Below are 20,823 nucleotides of genomic sequence, written 5' to 3' on the forward strand. Positions count from 1 at the left end.
TGGGATACAATCCACTGTTCTCTATACCTTTTAAATGCTCTTCATAGCAGTTGCACTGTCAGAGATACAGTGTGATCAAGAATGTAATGTTCCAGCTAGAGCTCTTCTAATGAGATTTTGTTTGACAATGACATGTACAGATTCCAGTCTTACAGACTCTGAGATAGTTTCTGCCTCATGTGAGACCTCTCTCCCAAATGGAAGTTTTCAGATGATTATGCATAACTGATTTAAAAAGATAGAATCACAGTACACTACCTCTTCCATTTCCCATTAAAAAAATATCTTGGATAAACGAAGTCCTCACCATTAGGCCTGAGGCATACTTCTTCTGTTGGTGATACCTATTGATAAATATCACTGACTCACACTGGATGTGAATGCCATGCCTAACATTTTCATACAGGGCTTCATATTGTGTCATATAAACAATACAACTGATTATTTATTTCATAATACCTCCTGTATTCTTCTGGACATTCTACTCCTGTGAATTCCCAAAGACCTTGTAAATAATACAGTATGTGCTAAAAAGAAAAAAATATTCTTTCTGTCTTGCTTGTGTAAAAGCTTTCAGAAAAGTGATAAGTTTTTGTTAGGAACATAGTCCTCTGCTGTAAAAATGCTTATATTGTGCGTATGTTTCAGGAAACATTGGCTCTGACATGTGAACTGTATTTTATGGATTATCATTGTCAAGAAGGTCATTCAAGATATTTAATCCCCTATCACTTTGCAGATTTATCTGCTTGAATGTGAGCTACAGATTATTCACAGACATAGAATCGTAGAATCACTAAGGTTGGAAAAGACCTCCAAGGTCGTCTAATCCAAGCGTTCACCTACCACCAATATTGCCTAGTTCCTTTGTACTAAAACTGCATGTTTCTTGAACATGTCCAGGGATGGTGACTCAGTCAAATCCCTGGGAAGTCCATTCCAGCACCTGTTTTGGAGAAGAAGTTTATCCTAATATCCAACATGAACCTCTCTGAACAAACCAGGATATCATTAGCTTTCTTGGCCACCTGGGCACACTACTGCTTTGTGTTCAGCTGAGCACTGACCAACACCCTCAGGTCTTTCATCTGTACTGTCTTTCAATTTTTCTGTCTCTCTGCCCTAAGCCTGTAGCACTGCATGGGGTTGTTGCGACCAAAGTGCAAGACCCAGCAGTTGTTGAACTTCATTCCATTGGCCTCAGTCCATCAAACTGCATTGTTTTACCTATCTGTGAAGGTTGACTCAGTGTGAGCCTGTGCTATTCCTTGTCTTTTAAATACATTTTACAATAATTATAGGATATCACAGTATCACAGTACCACAGTCTCATGCGGGTTGGAAGGGACCTTAGAGATCATCAAGTCCAACCCCTGGGATTCAAGCCTCCTGTGTAGCAGAGCGGCACTTCCACCACTTGCGCCACAGGAGGGATTCGAATCCGGGCCTCTGGTGTTGCAAGCGGCATTCCTACCACTGCGCCACCGGATATATTCAATTGTGCAACAGAAAATGGACTCAGAAAAATGTGGAAGAGATTTTCAGGTTTCACAAGAGCTAACCATATATGTTATTACTGTTAGAAAAGTGTACTGCTTTTTTTAGTTGCTAATTGTAAATTTCATCATTACATAATTGACTTGGTAAATTACCCTCTACTTCTGATAGTGCAATAAATTGATTTACTTGTTGATTTATAATTAATACATTATCTTCTTAGTACAAGTTACTGTGTTTTGAAATCTTTAACTAAGAAAATTTAGCAGCACATAGTCATTTGCTACTTACAATTTGTGTTGTAAAAAAAATAGTATTTTCTACAGGCCATGGTAATTTGTGGACCTCTACTCTGTAATCTGGCCTCAGTTTTCTTTAAGGTTAACAATGCAGGGTTTTTTGTGTGTGCCTTTTTGTATGTTCTGCTGATTTGTATTCTCAGGTAGAGGCAAAGTTAACAGTGTTCTTACCATTCTGTAAAGTACTCTGTTAGATGCAGTTAATGATAATGCAACAGCAAAGCACTACGCCTGCCCCATTTCCTGCTATTGAAGTACTGTGTTATTGTTCCCATTGGCAAACACGACAACCAGGTTATCTTAGTTTCAAGAAAGATTTGTTGTGTTTAATGAGGAGTCATAATGTTCTGTTCTTATATTAAAGAAGCTCCTATGCTGTCTTCACATGTCCAACTACATGATGACTATGCCAGGGAGGTGTGTAAAGAGCACACCATAATTTAAATGATGATAGGAAAATCAGAATTTAAGTGTGTTAAAGTTATGGGTTTATGTCCACTTATTGAAAAGCAGGCACTGCAGGGAGTCTGTGGAGCAGTCTCACTGTTTCTAGTTGCTGCACAACTCTGTCATATTTCCATTACTACCACCAAGTTATCCTTTATTCAGCTGTTGTCTCAGCAAAGTGTTCTTCCCTTGGGTAACCTCTGTGGTTAGTCTTTTTGTACAATGAAATCTTCAAATTTACTACTGCTGAAGTCTACATCTGAGCTGCCATCTACCCAGACTCATTTTTATTCGACATATTAAACCTTCATTCAAATTAAATGAATACTTTCTAATTAGATCTTTGCCTTCTTTTTCCTCTGTTTCTGACCATGTGTATGGAAATTTCTAAGTCACGGCCCGAACCAATAATTGAATGCCCAGTGAAGAGACACAGGCAGCCCTGGGAGAACAGGTGAAAGCAATTCACCTGTGTGACTGGAAGGATGAAACCTGGTTCCACCCTTCCCTAAGCCTCATTTAGGGGCTGGCTGCCACAAAAGAAGGATCTCTACCTGAAGATTCCTCTTTTTGGGTTATTTTGTTAGCCATGATCCCTAAGACAGGTATGAAAACATTTCTTTCTTTAACTTCATTGTGAGTGTTACCCTTTTTTGGGTAATTTAGAGCTGATTGTCTGTTGTTGCTTTTCCCTATGCACAGTAATTACCATGTCCCTGGTGTTTTTATGTGGATATCTGTAATAGCTCCACTGTTGCTTTTAGGAAACAATTTCCTTATTGCTATTATTCAAAAAACTGGATATCATTGACCTTCTTGCTATTTTTGGGAGTTCCATAGTCTAGATAGCTCCTAGTTTAAACAAGCTTGCTACTGTAAATATTTCTCTTTTTCTTTAATCTGAAAAAATAAGTACGTTTTCATCAAGTAGTCTGTGCTGGAGTATCTGCTAGTGAGCAAATGGAGTACTTTAAGCATTTTAAGACCTGTTACATAATCTGGGGTTAAGATAAATGGCAACTTTTTATTAGTTATGACTAAATTGTAAGCCTGTGGGTATGTTTATTCTGGCTTTGACCTTTGTTTACTAGATGTCTGGGTACAGTCTGGAGTCTCCCTCCTGCAAATACGCTATTCTTCTGATCAAGCTTGCTAAGAGTGGCTGAATGATATATGCACCCTGCTAGTATATTTATAGGTTTTCAAAGACCTTTTCAATCATGAGATCAGATTTCTTGTGGTTGTTCTGGCTGTGTTAATACTCAACACTTCTATTAAATAGGTTAGTTTTCAAGGTATTGTAGTTTTTTGTTCCAGTTGTTGTAATATTGATACGTGAGAGACAAAGACCTGATGACTTAAGCCTAAACGAGCGTTAAAGGAACTTAGTTTGGAATTGCTGTCTGTTACATGCAAAACACCAGAGTTGATAGGATGTGGCATCTGATTCTATAGGAGAATTGTGGAAAAACTTGACTTTAGGTTCAGTCTTGATTCATAAAATACAAGAAACTGAGATTTGCTGGACGTAATGGAAATATTTTTCTGCTTAGCATTACTCTAATTATAGGTTTAATCAAATTTGACCTTATCAATCTGTTTTAAGTATTACTATATATGTAATTCTAGTTCTATGCTTATAGAAGTGTAAATATTCAATTTTATAATTTCAGAATGCTACTTCTAAGGCTGAGCAAAACTTGTCACACCTGCATCTAACTTTTATATGATATAGTAATGTCTCCACTGATAACTCTATAATAAAAGGCCACCAAATTTGTCAGGCAGGACTTGCCCTTGATAAAGCCATGTTGGTTACTACCTGTCACCTTGCCTTTATTTTCTGTTTGCCTTAAAGACTTCATGAGGAGTTGCTCCATGAACTTGCCAGAGGTGAGACTGACTGGCCTGTAGTTGCTTGGATCTTATGTATATATATTTTCTTTCCTTCTTGAAAGTGGGAGTTCTGTTTCCCCTTTTCAGGTCATTGGGATCTTCACCAGACTGACCTGATCTTTCAAATATGGTGGATAGTGGCTTGGCAACTTTATTCACAAGTTCTTTCAGGATATGTAGATTAATCTAATAATGTTCTGTGGACTTATGCACCTTCAGGTTCTTAGATGTTCTTGAACCTGTTCTTCACTTGCAGTAGGCTGATCTGCCTTCTCCCATTTATTACCTTTACTTTCTACTGCTTGCATGTTGCGGCTGGTGAAGACTGAGGCAAGAAAGTCATTGGGCTTTCTCTTGTAATCCCTTGTGGTCAGGTTTCCCCTTTCCTTCTGGAGAGGGCCTGCATTTTCCCAGGCCTTTATTTTATCACTGAAATGTTTGTAGAATTCCAGGGCTTTATCTCATGTCGCTCTGTCAAGCAGTTCCCTGAAGAGTTCAAGGTCTGCTCTCCTGAAGTGCAGAGTAGCAGGCTTGTTGCACACCGTTTTTGAAGCCTGAAGGATCTTAAACCCCACCATTTTGTGGTCAGTGCAGCCAAGGTTGGCCTTTACTCCCTATTACTCACCAGCCTCTCCTTGTTTGTTAGGACAAGGTTCAATGTAGCACCTCTTCTTCAAAGTGATACAGGAGCCCACAAAAGGAAGTTATCATCAATGCTTTCCAGAAACCTCTTTGATTTCTGGTGCCCTTCTGTGTTGTCCCTCCAACAGATAACAGAGTGATTGAAGTCCCCCATGAAGACCATGTTATGTGAATGTGAAGCTGCTCTTATGTGTTTATAGAGGGTTTATCTGCTTGGTCTTCCTGACTGATTCCTGCAACTCTTCTTGCTTGTTCCCCATGCTCGATGCATTTGAGCTGGGCTCCCATTGAAGCTGATTTACCAATTGGAGTTCCCTTATCCTGCTCCTTAGATGATGTCTTTCTGGCATGTGATCTAAATCCTGACTTAGGGCATCTATTACCATCATCAGTCTCAAAGTGGGATAGTTTGAGAATCACCTCCATGGCAACTCTAGTTTATTTAGTAGTGCGTAAAATGAAGACCTGCACTGCAGTTCCATCTCTTCTAAGAAGAAAACCAGTGTAGGCACTCTGAGTTTCCTGCAATGCAAACTAGTGTGTAGTAACTGGTTACACCTGAGGCATTTGCCTCACAAACTCAATTGTGAGCTGAAAAAGAATGCTACTGTAGATCTGACCTCTGACTTTTTTATTTGTAAGTAGTGCTGAAGTTAATGTGGTTTCATGTCAAATCTTCTTGGAAAGGAAAAGAGAACTTGTTAGTATTTACTAAACAGTGTAATTTCAGACTACTGCCAGAACATGCATCAGGGTTTATCCTCTTAATATTTCTGTGCAACCACCACCACCGAACATAATTATAAAAACCTTAAACTGGCTTTCATTAAATAAGCTTTTACCTCAGGATAATTACTACAAGCAAAATGCATGAAGTATCAACTAACTGGAGTTTTTCCAACAGGTAAATAAATACTAAAAAAAACCAACAACATTGAAGACCTAATCTATTTTACCTAAAGGCAAAAAAATAATCTTGCCTTCACTGAACTTTTTCATTTCAGACTAGGCCTGTAATGTTAGATGTAAAATAGAAGGAAAAACAACAGAATAAACTAAACCATCCAAAGTTTTTGTTGTATAAAGAAATAAAAAGGAAACTAACAAAAAACAAAACCCCACAAAAAACAACAATCAAAAAGAAAAATCTACCCAAAAACACACAAAGCAAAAGGAAACAAAAACTAAGAGCCATAAGAAACTAAAACAGGATTCTAGGAACATTACATGTTTTTTTAATTTTGCTTCTTAGCTTTTTTGTTTGTTTCAGGCTTGCTTTTGTTTATGTACTTGAGAATATGTTCATATTGTGCTGTAAAGTTTATGTGGAAACTTAAATGCTAATTACACTACAGGGCAGGTAACAGCCTCAGGTGCTCTTTAGAAGTGGAAGAAACAAATATCTAAACAACAAGCAGTGAATTTCTCCTTATTTTCAAGGACTGTAATTTAAAACAAATTTGGTAAATGGCAAACTTTCAAATGCTGTGACTAGGACATGTTGTAATTAATTTTGTATTTTTTTCTGATATTTGACAGATGTTGCATTTTGAAATAACTATGTAATACAGTGAATGATTTCTATCTTTCTCTTTTGTTATGAAAGACAATAACTAGGGGAGACTTTGTCATGCTATCCCTGTTGTGACATTGAGAAAGCAGTGGATGCAGAAAATGAATACTCCTGTGAGATACTTCTACTTCAGCTAGGGCAGAAAGAAAAGGTGTAATTGAATTGACATCTTCTGTAGTCATCTATGTCAATCATATATTGGTAACTTGCCCATAGCTCAACCACATCATGTTTCCAGTATCTAGTAATACAAAGTTAAATTCTTGGCTTCTGACTAAATAATGGTTTCCCACAGGCTTATAGGAATAACAAAGATTTCAAGTAGTTAACATACATGTTACATTTTTTATGCATGTGCAGTTAGCAATAGAGAGCTTTTTTTTTTTATATACCTGTGAAGTTATAAAACCTTTTTCTTTGCATACTCAATTAAAGGAAGTTTGTTCCTTGAGCAGAAGGTGTTTTAAAGCTAGACTTTAAAGCGAAGATCATTTAGTTCTGGTGATAGTAAAACATGGTCAAGCCAAGTTGCTTGTTCTAGTTTGACATATATCTCCAGCTTATCTCAGTTTCTCTGTTGGTAGAATCATGAAGCAACCACTATGCTTCATGTTTGCTCTTGGAAGATGCTTGTAAAATAAGACAAGATGTGCAAAATCCAACTCTCTAATAATTTAAAACTATTTACCTATTCTCCATCTAGAACCAAAACATTTTATTATTCATTTTATTTCAGATGCTGAGTTGTTCCATGCTGATGTGTTGTGAATCACTCTTGTAGAAAAATAAGGATGTTCTTCCCTATTTTGGTTTTAACTTTGTGGTAAAGATTTATACTTTCTACATAAATTATTTTGACTCTGAGTTTCTCTTGAATTTCTTTTAAACTGCAAGACTGTGTTTGTTTGTTTTTTATGATTTGAGAATGGAAGTGTTTGTTTAAAATGCTAAACCTTTCTACAGTTACATTTCTTTTTCTTGGGTCCAACTGTCCAGTAAACAGTGCCCTTCTGTGCAAGATTCTATGTTTATGTTCACAGTGTCATTCCAGGTTGGAAAAATGAAGAGTAATTATCTTGTTAAGTGTTATTTCATATATTTCTGAAATGAAGCCAGTGTACTAAATTAAAACCTTGTATACAAATATAGATCATGTGATTCTTAGTAATTTCATTTAGAGACATGATTCATGTAAAGCATGGAGTTTTTGGGAAGTGAAAGAACTGAAATAAATAAAAACTTGCATACAGGGCAAAGCCTCATCCCTGCTATTCATCCAACAAGTAAAACAGATGGATTTGTATGAGGTCTGATGCGGTTATGAGATGGCTTCTTTTTTTGCCTGGTGTTCTGTAGAAATCAAGTGGTAATTTCTGTATGTGGTATGAAACTGCCATTATTGTTTTATTTTTTTGTTTGTTTTTTTAAGATAATACATCAGGTTTGAGCTGAAGACACTAGTAAGAATAAGCAGTTCTGAGCTTTTTATAAGCTTGTTATGGGTACTTTTTATGGGTACAAAATATACATTATCCCAGGGTTCTATCTATTGTGTGTTGCAATTTGCTCATGCAGGACAGATCTGTTACAAGTATACAAAGAAATATGATAGTTATGCTAAGATTCAGACTTTAAGGTAATTTAGTACTCCCGATGTTTAGGAATGTTTATGAAGTGACACTTGAAGGTATGCAAGATTTTTTTGTATGTATGAGGAGAGAGAGTTGTCAAGTTGCTGTAACTCATGCCACATGATTTAATTAGATTAGTCTTCTGGAGTCTGTGTCTTGATGCTGGAACAAAAACGTGCTTGAACATCTACATTGTTTGTTTGAAATAATATTTTCTTTCCATAATAAGTTATGATGGTGCCAACTTCAAACAGTGATAGCAAATTTATGAGCCTTCTGACAGACTAACCTTTCTTTATGCTAATATGTAGGTTGCTCTCAAAGTAATGCTTTCTAATTATTCCCATGAAAGCTACAACAGATGCAGAGAGAACAACAATAATATTTGATAGTGCAAATTTTCAGCCACGAAATACTATTTTCCAGCACAGTCACTACCATTAGTCAATCTAAACAGCTGAGCTGGCTGTGTATGGCTGTCCAGAACATGACTTGCCTTTCATATTCAGGTGCTGCCACTGCTGAAAGGCACCACTCACTGCCTGTGTTCATACCCACTGCTTGGTTGTCAAAAAAGTTCAGCAAATTTCAGCGAGTATCAATGGGGACAGTTTCTTTTTTTGTGAAGAGTTCTATGGCACACCTTTGCTTCAGATGCACTATCTATTTGGCATACTGCCTCTCTGCTGTCATCTGACACATGGCAACGACATGTAATGGGATATTGGTGGGAGTGTTTAACCTCTACTGCATTACCACTAACATCTACCCTAACATTAGGGGCCAACATAATAAACCAGGAGGCGTTACTCTGGGGGATAACTCATTCGTATATCTGCCTATATGTGATTTCTGTCATTTGATGTTTGGAAGGCATTCTTTAGAAGCCATTTTTCTTCCTTAGTTATTAGCTGTAGCATTAATAACTTGTGATAACAAGCTGTAAGTTTGTCTGCTGAGAAAAGGAAAAGTCAAATGAATGGCTCAGAGACAGATGAATGTGTTTTGAAAAAGTGTTCCTTGCAGTTTTTATATAATGGCATAGTTGCTACAAGACTATTAGTTTGGCTTCACTATGACCTTGAACTGTTTCTTGAGAAATAACATAGTTGATTTGGCAGCAGCAAAACACAGAAAGGGAACAATTAATCCATAGAAGCCACTTTTTCAGTTATCTGTTTACTCTGTATTTCTCAAATAATTATCAAAAGTAGTCAGAGGTTAAATATATATTAAGCCACTAGTACTTCTAAGACAAATAAATTGAATTTACGTATGTTGTTTAATCAAGTTATTTTTGAAATAATAATTGTTTCACTGAACTCTAATCCCCTGTGACCCCTTGTGATTCACTTAAAATGGGTCTCTGCGTGTGTCTCTGGCTTTAAGATTAGGATCTAAACATGTAAGTGTTTCAGCTGCTGTTAAAGATTTTTATTTCCCTCCAAAAGTGTTGTAATTCCGTAGCTGAAATACTTTGGAAAATTCCATCTTAGAATCAAGGGGAATATTTTATCACAAATATTTTCTATTCAGCAACAGAAAGACCCATTCTCCAGGCAATTGTGATGTACTGAAAGTATTCTAACAGCTCTCTTGTTAGGTCAGAATGGAAAGGAAAGAATGAAAAAAATCTGTTTTTTATTTTCAGTAAGAAAAACAGCATCAAATAAATATTTACTCACAGTGTTTTCATCTTTATTCATTCTTCCTTAAAAGCCCTGTTATTACTGCATGCAAATAATATGTAACTTGGCTGTGGCATGGATATTTCATTACTTTTGCGTGATGGGAGCAACTCTACCAGCACATACAGTCTTAGAGCATTTTGAAAAGTCTTTTGAAGCTAGGGAAAGAATTTTATAAGGGCCTCTCATTCCTTGGAATATATTCAAACTACACTGTTTTCATGTCACTTCACAGTAGAAGTGAGTAAATGTTTTGCTCAAGTAAGCAAAACAACTGATTTAACTAGTCTTTGTGCAGAAAAGAAAATATGGCTTAATATGGCTTACATTCTGAGCATGAATTAACAGAGGTCTATTGCTATGAAAAGGGAAATGTATAAGCAGAACTCCATATATGCAGAAATGCAAAATATGTGAAGTAATCCCTCTGCTCAGCTCAGTAACAATAAGACTTCAGATAGTACGCTTTGCTCAGTTCTGTGTTTTGATCTCCAAGATAGACAGAGCGCTGGCTGTAAAGCTGTGACGGTTACAGGACTTCTCTAAAAACAGGATGAACAAAAAGAAATAAAGCAATCTCTTTCTAGACCACTTAGGTGATCATGTAAGTTATCTAAAGCTAGGAGATTTAACTGCTAGTTTCTGTGTTTGAGCTTCTGTGACATTTATTTTCTGTCTTGGTGCAAAGAATACTAACAAAAGTACACAGAGTCTTTCCACGTTTACCCTCAGATTTTTATTTTTTAAAAAGGAAGTGTGGAGTAGGATAGGGATGTGAAGATTTGTATGATAGACAGAGGTTGTTTAATGTTTCTGGATGCTGCATAACAACAATCTTTAAGAGTATTTTATAGACTCACTCTACTATTTTAAATATTATACTGTAATTGAAACTATTGGTATTACACATTTATGAATCTTAAGCACTCTCCAGCTACTGCTGAGATCAGTAGAAATATTTAAACTTTGAACAGAACAGTACTGGATTGCAGCAGAATTAAGAGATTCAAGATGGCAAACATACGTTACAGATGTTCGAGTTGGGTTCAGATGTTCAAATTTGATTTAGATTTTGTTACATGTTATTTTTATGAACAGAATATTTTTAAAACATCTGACTAATTTGCAGACACGCAGCACTAAAACACCACTAAAGACTCATAACTTGCTTAACACATTGAGTTCAAAATATTTGTTAAAGGTTTGAAGCAAACTGAAAACTTTGGAATGATGATGACAAAGGTTGTGATTCAATTTCCTTTGGTAAAGTAAAAAATTAAAATTCTAGCTTCAATGAGATGTATAACCATTGCCTTTTATAAGCAGGTATGTCAGTCTGATCCAATTTCCTTAGACATTTTTTCATTTACTTCAGACTCATAGGATAAGGTCTGTTTGGGTAGTTCCAAATAACTTGACAGCAAATTCTTATTCAAACCAGATTCATAGAAACTTCAGCCACTAAAATGGTATGAAGGATACTGTGTTCGGAACTCTGTGACATCAGTACTAATACTGTCACTCACCAATATTAAGCTATTGACTAGACAATTTGGAAAATGGGCGATATCTTTCTTTTCAGGCTTATATAAGTTACAGTGGAATGCACATTCTGAAAAAATGTAAGATTTTTATGTTCTTTGTGACTGTTTTCCTTAGAGGTGATTTTAAGAAGAGAGTACAGAGTACTCACATAGCCACACTGTACTGAGATTATGAGAGTAAAAATATGCCATATTAAATGGCCTGTCATCTTGTTTTCTTCTCAGATACATTGGAAGTGTTTCACACAGTAATAACATATGTCTTTTCTTCTCTGGAAGTTTATATATCAAGAGAAAATAATCTACTTTACTATATTTTTCAACGCGAGATAAAAGCAAGCCTACCAGCATTTTCCTCTGGCAGAACTTATTTTAAAAATGTTTGAGATTATTTGCTGCTATTTGGAAAGTAAAGCAGTAGAATCATGGATTTGTGACACATTTTCATATATTTCTGTAAAAATATTTGGTGGACAAAACAATGGGAGCCTTGTGGAATATCTGTATTTTGGTGTGCTTATGAGCAGCTAAGCTCTGTTTGACATGGTACATCTGGGTGAGCATGTGCAAGGAGAGGTGAGAAAGATGCAAATAAGCCTTCTGACAATCATTTTCTTTAGGCTGAGTAAGAGTATCAACACTTGCTTTCATAATATTTTGATCATGCTGTGGTAAGACAGTCTTGCACAAAAATCAGTGATAGAATAGCATTTTACCCTGTTTTCTTCAAGACAATTATGTAAACATAGTTTGTGAATTTATGCACTCACCTCAATGTGAACATCTACTTTTTCTGATGTTGCAAAATGAATGCAAATGAAAATTGTTTCTCAAGTATGTAAATCCTCACAGGACCAAACAAACTCTCTCAGCAGGTTGGACTTGTGTGCTTAAAGGCTCTTGAATTAGGCACTTAATTAAAAACTACGGATGGAACAAATAATGGAAAACACTCTATTACAATGAAAACAATATTTTGTTTTGGATGGTTTTGCACGTGCAGAAGAAACAGACAGGGTATGTTGCATTCATTGCTACAAGTGAAGTATTCTGCCTTAATTGTAAAGAAGGTTAAGTAATCTAAAAAATCACAGATAAGCAAATACTGGCTCTGCCTTGCAATTAATCTACACTTCTCTTTTAAGCGATAGGATTCTATAAGAGCTAGTTCAAGATCAGGAGAAATTATGAGCAGTGTCAGGAAAATGTAGCATATATGATTTTCTGTGGGCTTATTGAGTGTGTGCAGCATTCCGTTTGGGATACCCAATGCAACTGTGCCCCTCAGAAGAAAAAAAGGATAGGAATGAGTAAATTCTGTAAATTATGATAGGATTTAGATATAGGCTTGAAACTTATCAGACACACTGTGGGGACGGTGCTTTTAAACAGTTAAGTTTTCCAGTCACCTCAGATAAGTAAAAACTTATTAATTTTATCTTTTTCCAGATTTAGGTTGAAAAGGAAGGAAAGATAATGAAGCATTTACATTTTCTTGTGACAATTAGTGCAAGTGATTGCCAGAGTTTTCATACAAGAGATCTGAATTTCATGTCAAGCTGGGTCTACATTGTCCTCTACGGGGGGGACAGAGTGTGAACCTGAGCTTGAGTACTCATAGAAGTATTAGAGAATTTATAGTCTGAAAGATACTATAAATGCACTACAAGGGGAGCAGCTGGGTAAGATGTCAATGCTCCAAGGGGAGAAATAATAAGGGGAACCGGCATTAACAAACCACTTTAATACACTTAAATCTGTGTCAGAAAGTGGTGTTGGAATGTACTTTTAAATCAAGGTAGCATTCTCAAGATGTTATTAAGAAATAAAAATATTAATGTAGAGGTGAAATCAACTTAGTCCATTAAACAAGAAGCTCTCAGAATGAGGCTGTTTTATATCAACGAGACTTGACTTTAACATGTGTAAGCTACTCCAAAGAGCTTTTAGCTATAATAGTTTTGGGAGAATCATCTAAATTATTATATTCTTTAGTTTTTTAAAGACAGCTTGAAAAGATTAGCCATTCATTTCCTGTGTAACAAAATTATCTTTAGCAATCAGCAGACAGTTTAAAAAAGCAGTGTTTTCTGTTTGAAAATACTATTTAAATATAATGTCCAGGTACACGTAATTACATTTTTGTATGTCTCTAGACAGGAACATTTGTTTTCTGGACCTAAGAAATTAACATATTAGCTATTTTTCTTTCTAAGATAACACTGCCTCAAAACATTTGTATCACTTTCAAACTGAAGGGTGATTTGCATCACAACTACTGATTTATATTTTCCTTTTTATAATGAGTGTTAGTGTTTGGAGTCTGTGCGTGACTTATTAGTTCCGCTAATGTCTGCCCACTTGAAAAAAATGCAATCCCTCAATTTGTGCGAGAGGGAGCCATCTTGTGGTTCCACTGATTTTTCTGGTATTCTCTTCCTTTAATAAGTTCAGCCTAATTAAAGTCCTGTGTGGACTTACTCTGTTCTAGTATACTTACAAAATATGTTTATTCCTACTTCTGTACCTACTGAACATACCTAATGAGAGTAGCTTTATATAGAGCTAAGCATAAATGTAGTAAAACAGTGATTTTCAGGTAAGTGAGGTGTTCTATTTGGCTTTTTAACAGAAGAATTAAAGAGTGATGTAACTGTGCTTTAGGCTGAGCTCATTATGTCAGTAGATATTTTAAACGGCTATTACCTAAATAGCATCTGAGATTACAATAATGTTTTTATTTTTTTTCTGTTTTATGAAGGGAATTTCAAAACCTTCCACCTGGGGAAGAACTACCCCCATATATCAGCATGTGCTTGTGCTACCCAGCAACTTCGCAGAAAAGGACTTGCAAGTCCTGCTGGGCACCAAACTGAACATAAGCCATGGTGCACTCGTGGGAATGATGACTAATGCTCCCATGGTTTTAGGAAGAGTGCTGCCAGGAGGCTGGGAAAGGTGAATCTGCTCAGCAGTGGTGAGGCTACACCTGCAGTACTGGCTCCAGGTCTGAGTCCTTCAGTACAAGAGTTTGTAGAGTGAGTCCATCAAAGGACCACTAAGATGATTAAGGGACTGCAGCACCTCTCTTGTAAGGAGAGACTGTGTCAGCCTGTTCACCCTAGAAAACAGAAGACTTAGGGTCAGTCTTATCAGTGTCTGCAAATATCTGATGGGAAGGTATAAATAGACAGACCATTTTCAGATGGCGTTTGATGCCAAGACAAGAGGCAGTAATGCACAATTTGACATACAAGAGATTCCTTCTGAACGCCAGGAAATGTGACTAAGTGCTAGCACAGGCTGCCCAGAGAGGCTGTGGAGTCTTCTCATTGGAGATCTTCCAAAACCACCTGAGCATGGGCCTGGCACCCTGATCTGGGTGTCCCTGCTGGAGCAGAGTTTGGTGCAGAGGGACCCAGAGGTCCCTTAAACTTTCACCATTCTGTGATTTTGTTTGTGATACAGCTGCATCTGTAGAAGATTGTGTGTGAACACATCCTACTAACAGTGTCAAGCTGATGTTGTGCTTTGTCGTCTAAAGGTGGACATGACTAAGCATCTGCACTAAAGCTGCTAAGAACTTTTAGACTAGGTGGCATCACAGTGACATGTGGCTGTTACTAAGACAGCCATTTGTAAGCCTTTTATAAGTATATAAACACTGTTATAATCAGATTAGAATAATTTGATCTATTCTCAAAATATCTCTTATGTGTTAATTTTAGTTCAATTATCTTGAAACAATTTGCTATCAAGAAATATTTAGCAGATCCCATAGACCTGCCTGTGGGCCCATCAGACTATTTTGCTGCAAGCAAAATACTTTGCATTTCTAATAATATCAGCAGGAAGCTTTGGTATGGCTGGGCGTATTTCAGTAGGCATTTACCAACAGAACTTTCTCTGAGGTTTCACAATAGGCTTTTTTTTCATTATTCAATTCTGCCATGTTTTTTCTCTCACATTTCCAGTCATGATATACTTAAATGGTAATGTGCCTTAACTACTGGTGAGGGCTTCAATCTATTGTTGAAATGGTTTTGATAGTTCCTCTTGTATTTTTAATCATGCTGCCTGGAATGACATAAAAATAATTGTGTTTTCTGAAAAAATGTTTTTTATTATTTTTGAACAAAGTATCTACAGTGATGCGGTGACACCATAATTTTCACATATTTTAAGACATCTGTCTACAGAGAATGTCAGTTTAAGTGCAATATGATACTGTAATACAATGAAAAGAACTTTAATCAAATCCATGCATTACATATTAACAGTTTTACCAAAAAGGAAGCATTTGAGATGAAATTGTCATTGGATGTTACTAGACAGAATTCACAGGCGAATGTTTAAAGCTCACAGACAAGTTATTAATACACTATATATTTTTCCTTTTTTCCCCCTCTGTATCCTTTGAAAATCTGGGGTCACTAGCACACAAAATATATATATTATGTTAAAACTTTGTGGCAAAAGCTTATGGCACAATTTCCTCTAATACAGCTCACAATTACACATTCCTGGAACGTCAGTAACTACTTCAGTCCATTTTGTCTATCAACATCACTCTGTTATGCAATAAAATATAAACATAATAAATGTTTCTTGCATATTTCACAAAGATAAAAGTGAAGAAGTGCAGTAATATTCAAGAATGTCAAGAATACAGGATAAGCCAACATTTTTCTGGCATTTAACCCACTGCTTCTAGCAATCTAACCTGCTTCCACAAGCCTTCCAAACTGTATGTCAGTAACTACTGTAGGTGATGTGTATTGCCTGAAGGCACCTTCTCCATAACCACTTAAAACTAAAACACCTATTTTATTATTAACAAGAAGCTTAGCTTGTGATTTATATATATTTTTTTCTTATTAGTTTTCTCGAAAAGGAAAAAAAAAAACCAGAAACCTATGATATTATTCTGATTGTATAGTAAGATGTGGAAAAAGTTATTTTATTACCTAACAGGGTTACTGCCAGAATTAATAGCTCACTCAGCAGTTTCACAGTATAAGGCCAAATTCTGCTCTGTTGGATTGTATTAATTCCTATGAAAGCTCAAAGGAGAGAAGTTATACATAAAATATATCTACCTTTTGCAACAAAACATCTCAGCTTGGGCTGGGTACTGTATAAATAAGTCCATTTTTGTGTAATATAAAATTATTGCTAAAAATAATAAATTTTTTTTTAAGGATAAGGAAGACTTTCCCTCCTATCAAAAATATAAGTTTTTATACATTTTATCTTATCTACATTAGCATCCTACAGTTCTCTAATAGGTTATAGTACAAAGTGGAAACAACGCCTCATTTCTTTAATGTAAAGTGCACAGCTAAACCATCTAAATATAATACTTTCTAGAGATTAAAGAGAATCATTTCTCACACATCACAATGGATTTGTTATAAAGGAGTCTATAAAAAGTTTATGGAACCAGCTCTAACAAAGAGAATGGAAAGAAAACTAATATGCTATTAAACCAAAAATGATAATTAAATCCCATGTTCTTCCTGGGTTCTTCTAACCTAATTAAGTAGTTGTACTTGCTGTCAAAATTCCTTAAAAGGAATATGTACTTTATTTAAAAATAACTAAATTCAAAACAGTATAACACTATCATTTCTTCTTTCCTTTCTCATTCAAGCCATCTCTAATTTATCAACATTATTGAGAAAAAAAGATGACCCTCTAAGTAACTCTATTTCTCTGATATTTTCATATTTTTTAAAAAACAAAACAAAACGCATTTTGCTATGTGGAATTTAAGCGGGAATTTGGTATTCAAGTATATCTGCTGCACCTCTGAGCGACCTTTATTATCCTTTTGAGGACCTGAAGCCTTTGGCTTTATTGAGGGATGCATGGTTTTGGTATATCTTTAGTACAGGATTAAAAGACCACCATGAGTGAGATTCCAGATGCTCTGGGCTCTCTCTGTTGTGCATTTCACTGCATTGCATGGATTTTCTAGTGCCACAATTTCATTTTTGAAATACAGGGTTGATCTAGATACCACAGAAGAATAACCTGAACAACACAGTTTGTACCTATGCTGAGTAATTACCTAGGGCAGAGGTGTGTTGGGTGTAGCCTATTCCATAGGAATTGTGTATACAAGCAGCCTTTTTGACTGGATTTTCTAATAATCTCTTAAGCCCAAATTCACTTACAGTGGGGTAAAATCTACTTCAAGTTAATGAATAGGGTCTATTTTATGTGTAGAAGTTCTATGAAGTAGCATCTTGATTCTTTTTCTGCCTCTCAACTGGTTATTTTGCAGGACTGTATCAGTTGTAGTCTAAAGAACATGGAAGAACACCCTTTCATTCTTGTACCTTTGTAATCTAACCCCCTGTACTTCATTGTACAGTTAAAAAGGAATCAGTTCCCTTGCTAATCTTACCTGAAGACAGTAGTAGTTGATACTGTTTTCAGCAGAGAGCTGGCATGCCTGCCTGTGTTTTTGGACATTTCCCATAGTCAGCGGTGAGTAACAGCCATTCTTGCCTTGAATTTTGTTATAAACTCAATTGACATTTCTTTCTTTCTCTACTAAGTGACTTTACCCTAAATCATTTAGGAATAATCTAAATGAAGTTTAAATTCATTTTGTTATACCTGGGGTTTAGTATACTGCATAGGCTTCCATTATGTTGGCAAATGTTGTAGCTCCTGTATGAAAATAAATAAATAAATTCAGCGGAGAGATCTTGGTTCCATTACATTGAAATGGAAAATCTTTATTTACCTCAGGACAGCAGATTACATGCCAAATGTATTTACATTTGAACACATCATCATGGAGCCATTTTTTATTCTCTCTCCTATTTGAAATACTTTTAATACTTTTCTTACTAATGTGTTACTTAAAATAGAATTCAGCAGTGCTGTAGAATTTTTATGCTATAAAAATATTTAAATCTCTTTATTTTCAGTATGCCTTGTTAGAAGACTAAATTTAAGTTTTCTACTTTGCTTCCCATTGTAATGGCTAGAAAACAGAATAACTAGGAATTATAAAATAGAATCACTAGCAGTTCTTCTGATCTAGACTTATGCACTTACCTCTTCAATTAAGAATTCTTTATTGAAGAGAAGTCAGCTGTTTTGTAGGGAAAGAATTGAGATAAGCCAGTTTTTAATATGATTGCTTATTGGTTATGAGTCCAGTCCAATACTTCAAATGGTTCTTAAAAAGATCATGTTGACTTGACTGTTGACTAGATGAAAAAAATTAATATCCCTTTTTGCCTGACACGGTTCATGACAACTTAAAGGGAGAAATATATAACCCAACTAGTTATGTAAGTTCATGGTACATGGTTGGGCACCTCTGTTCATAAATGAACGGAATTTTTTACAAATCAAATACGAAGAAGTAACAGGAAAAAAAATATATTTAAAGTGAATTGAGTTCATGTCAGATAACAAAAGGAGAAAAAAAAAAGTTTACATATATTATTTTAAAAATAATAGCATTTAAAATGAAGGCGAATTATAAATTTTCTGATATGGCTGAATAAAATCTCAGAGCAACTATTTTAGAAACTCTCTAACTAATCCTTGGAGCAAAAGGACAACAAATTCAACCAAACCCAAGGTTGCTATGTTAGAATCCTCAGTGCAGAGTTACATTGCTTCCATTACTTCATATGCAGCATGCCTTTGGCAGTGCACCAGATGTTTGCCTCCAGCTCTATTTTGCTTTTGTATACATGTGCTGAGCAATAATAAAGCAAACATTCAAAACATGTTCAAAACAAAAATATTTTGCAACGAGAAACAGCCTCGTTTACTGGACTTTTATGTAATGAGTAATTCTAAATATTAGATTTATATCTTATCATACTGTTGTTTTTCAGCAGACAAGAACTTCAAGACTGAACATCTGTCTACAAGCTACGTCATAAATATGACCTATTTTCTTACAATTTAAAGAAGAAACTATTGACTTATTTAGTCCCAAAGAAGGAAAACATCTCTGAGTATTAATAGGTTTCATATTTATTACATGAAACATAATAAATATAAAAAAAAATACTCAGATTGCTTTTCATGTTTTAGGAGTTACTTTTTCTTTTCTCCAAAATTGTGAAGTATTACCTAATCAGTGCCTCAATCATATCAACATACTGAAAGAATACTACAGAAAACTACTGTATGATCTGTTCCTACATTAACCTTCTTGTGATATATGTAACATGTAGAAAATGTATATGGATAAACACAGCTGTACTCATCCTTGTAATATTTCAGTAAAGCAGTTGATTATTTGCTTTTAGTTTTGATCCAATATCTCTTTGCCCGGAATTAAAATGAAGCTTTGCAAAATGTTGATGTAGTTTGTCTATCTCAAATATTGCATGATTTTTGTCAATTAAGAAAAAAATTCTGAACTTATAAAAAGGATTTTAAAAAAATTTAAGTTTAAATTTTCATACTATACGGTAATTAAAAGAAAAAAAGTCTTTTACAGGAATCAATACTTTACAAATGTTGTATTTTCCACGTGATATATAGGCCATTTAGCTGTAAATATTTTGTGATAGCTGAGAATATTTCAACTCATACTGCCTAGGAGATTGATAAAAAGCATACTGGATAAATTACATTAATTAATTGTTTCAACTGTGCACACTGCAAAACCAAAGATCCTGTCCTTAGGACAAGAAGGATTCCTTAAATATCTAATCTCATGTAATTTATCATTATTTGTAAAACTGAAATTAAGTAGCAAATACTAATATATTCTCTAGTACTATGGGATTTACATAGACTATTCTGGATTCTGAATCCTTTTTTTTTCTTTTTTTTTTTTTTTTGATTTAAAATACATGAGAGTTTTAAAAAACAGTAAGGAACGTCAAATAGTACTGTACAATTATACTACTATGTAACAGTATGTATAAACACTTGGCAGAAAAGCTTGAGTAGAGAGCGATTTACGATGAGTTGCTAATGTTTAGTTTGACATAGAAACTTTGCAGTTGCAGGTGTCTTTTCTTGTGTCATTCTTCTGTTCCACTGTGAATGGGCTTTTCAAAGTAGGCAGGATCTGTTTCCCCTTCTCAGTGCTTTTTGTTTTCCCATTCACTCTTCACATGCATAGGTCTTACAGAAAGCCTCCTGTTGACTGTGACAGACAGATCTCTATGGACCTCAAGCCTCAATCTTGTTATTGATGAATGTCTTCATGCCTTATGATTTTGTAAATTACCCAGTAAAAAATGTTGAAAATCAGAAAGGCTAATGGGAAACAAGCTCTGGAAATTGTGTCTATCTTCTTGGCTCTGTCAATGAATACCTTTCTCATCTCATCAGGGCTTTTAGGTGCAGCTTGAGCAGGATTATTTGGCCCCTTTTGTGCCACTCCATCTTTTGCTGGCAGACATGGCCCCACTCCATATGCTGTAAAGCTGAACTGACTTTCCCGTGCATCGTCATCCTGTTGAATGGAAAAACAAATAAACAAGATTTTACAGAAATCTTGCCAGTTACTAAATATCATTTACTACATTTTTACCTCAGTGATATTTTTGAATCTACTGTTTAAGTGGTTGAAATTTCAGCCCATAGTTCATGTCAAAATACTGCAGC

The 20,823-nt window shown here is 35.3% G+C and overlaps 1 protein-coding gene across 2 annotated transcripts in view; it reads right to left on the reverse strand.

Moving 5' to 3' along the window:
* Nucleotides 1-15,319: 15,319 nt before the first annotated feature.
* Nucleotides 15,320-20,823, reverse strand: part of GLRA3 (glycine receptor alpha 3) — a 66,833-nt gene continuing 61,329 nt past the window's right edge. For both annotated transcript variants that reach the window (XM_015861833.3, XM_015861832.3), the window contains one exon: nucleotides 15,320-20,671. In XM_015861833.3, the coding sequence (XP_015717319.1) occupies nucleotides 20,402-20,671 (270 nt within the window). In that variant the 3' untranslated portion in view covers nucleotides 15,320-20,401. The remainder of the gene's footprint in view (nucleotides 20,672-20,823) is intronic.

The sequence above is a fragment of the Coturnix japonica genome, chromosome 4, assembly GCF_054131305.1.
Source record: "Coturnix japonica strain WE chromosome 4, WE-NBRP24, whole genome shotgun sequence".
NCBI classification, from domain to species: domain Eukaryota; kingdom Metazoa; phylum Chordata; class Aves; order Galliformes; family Phasianidae; genus Coturnix; species Coturnix japonica.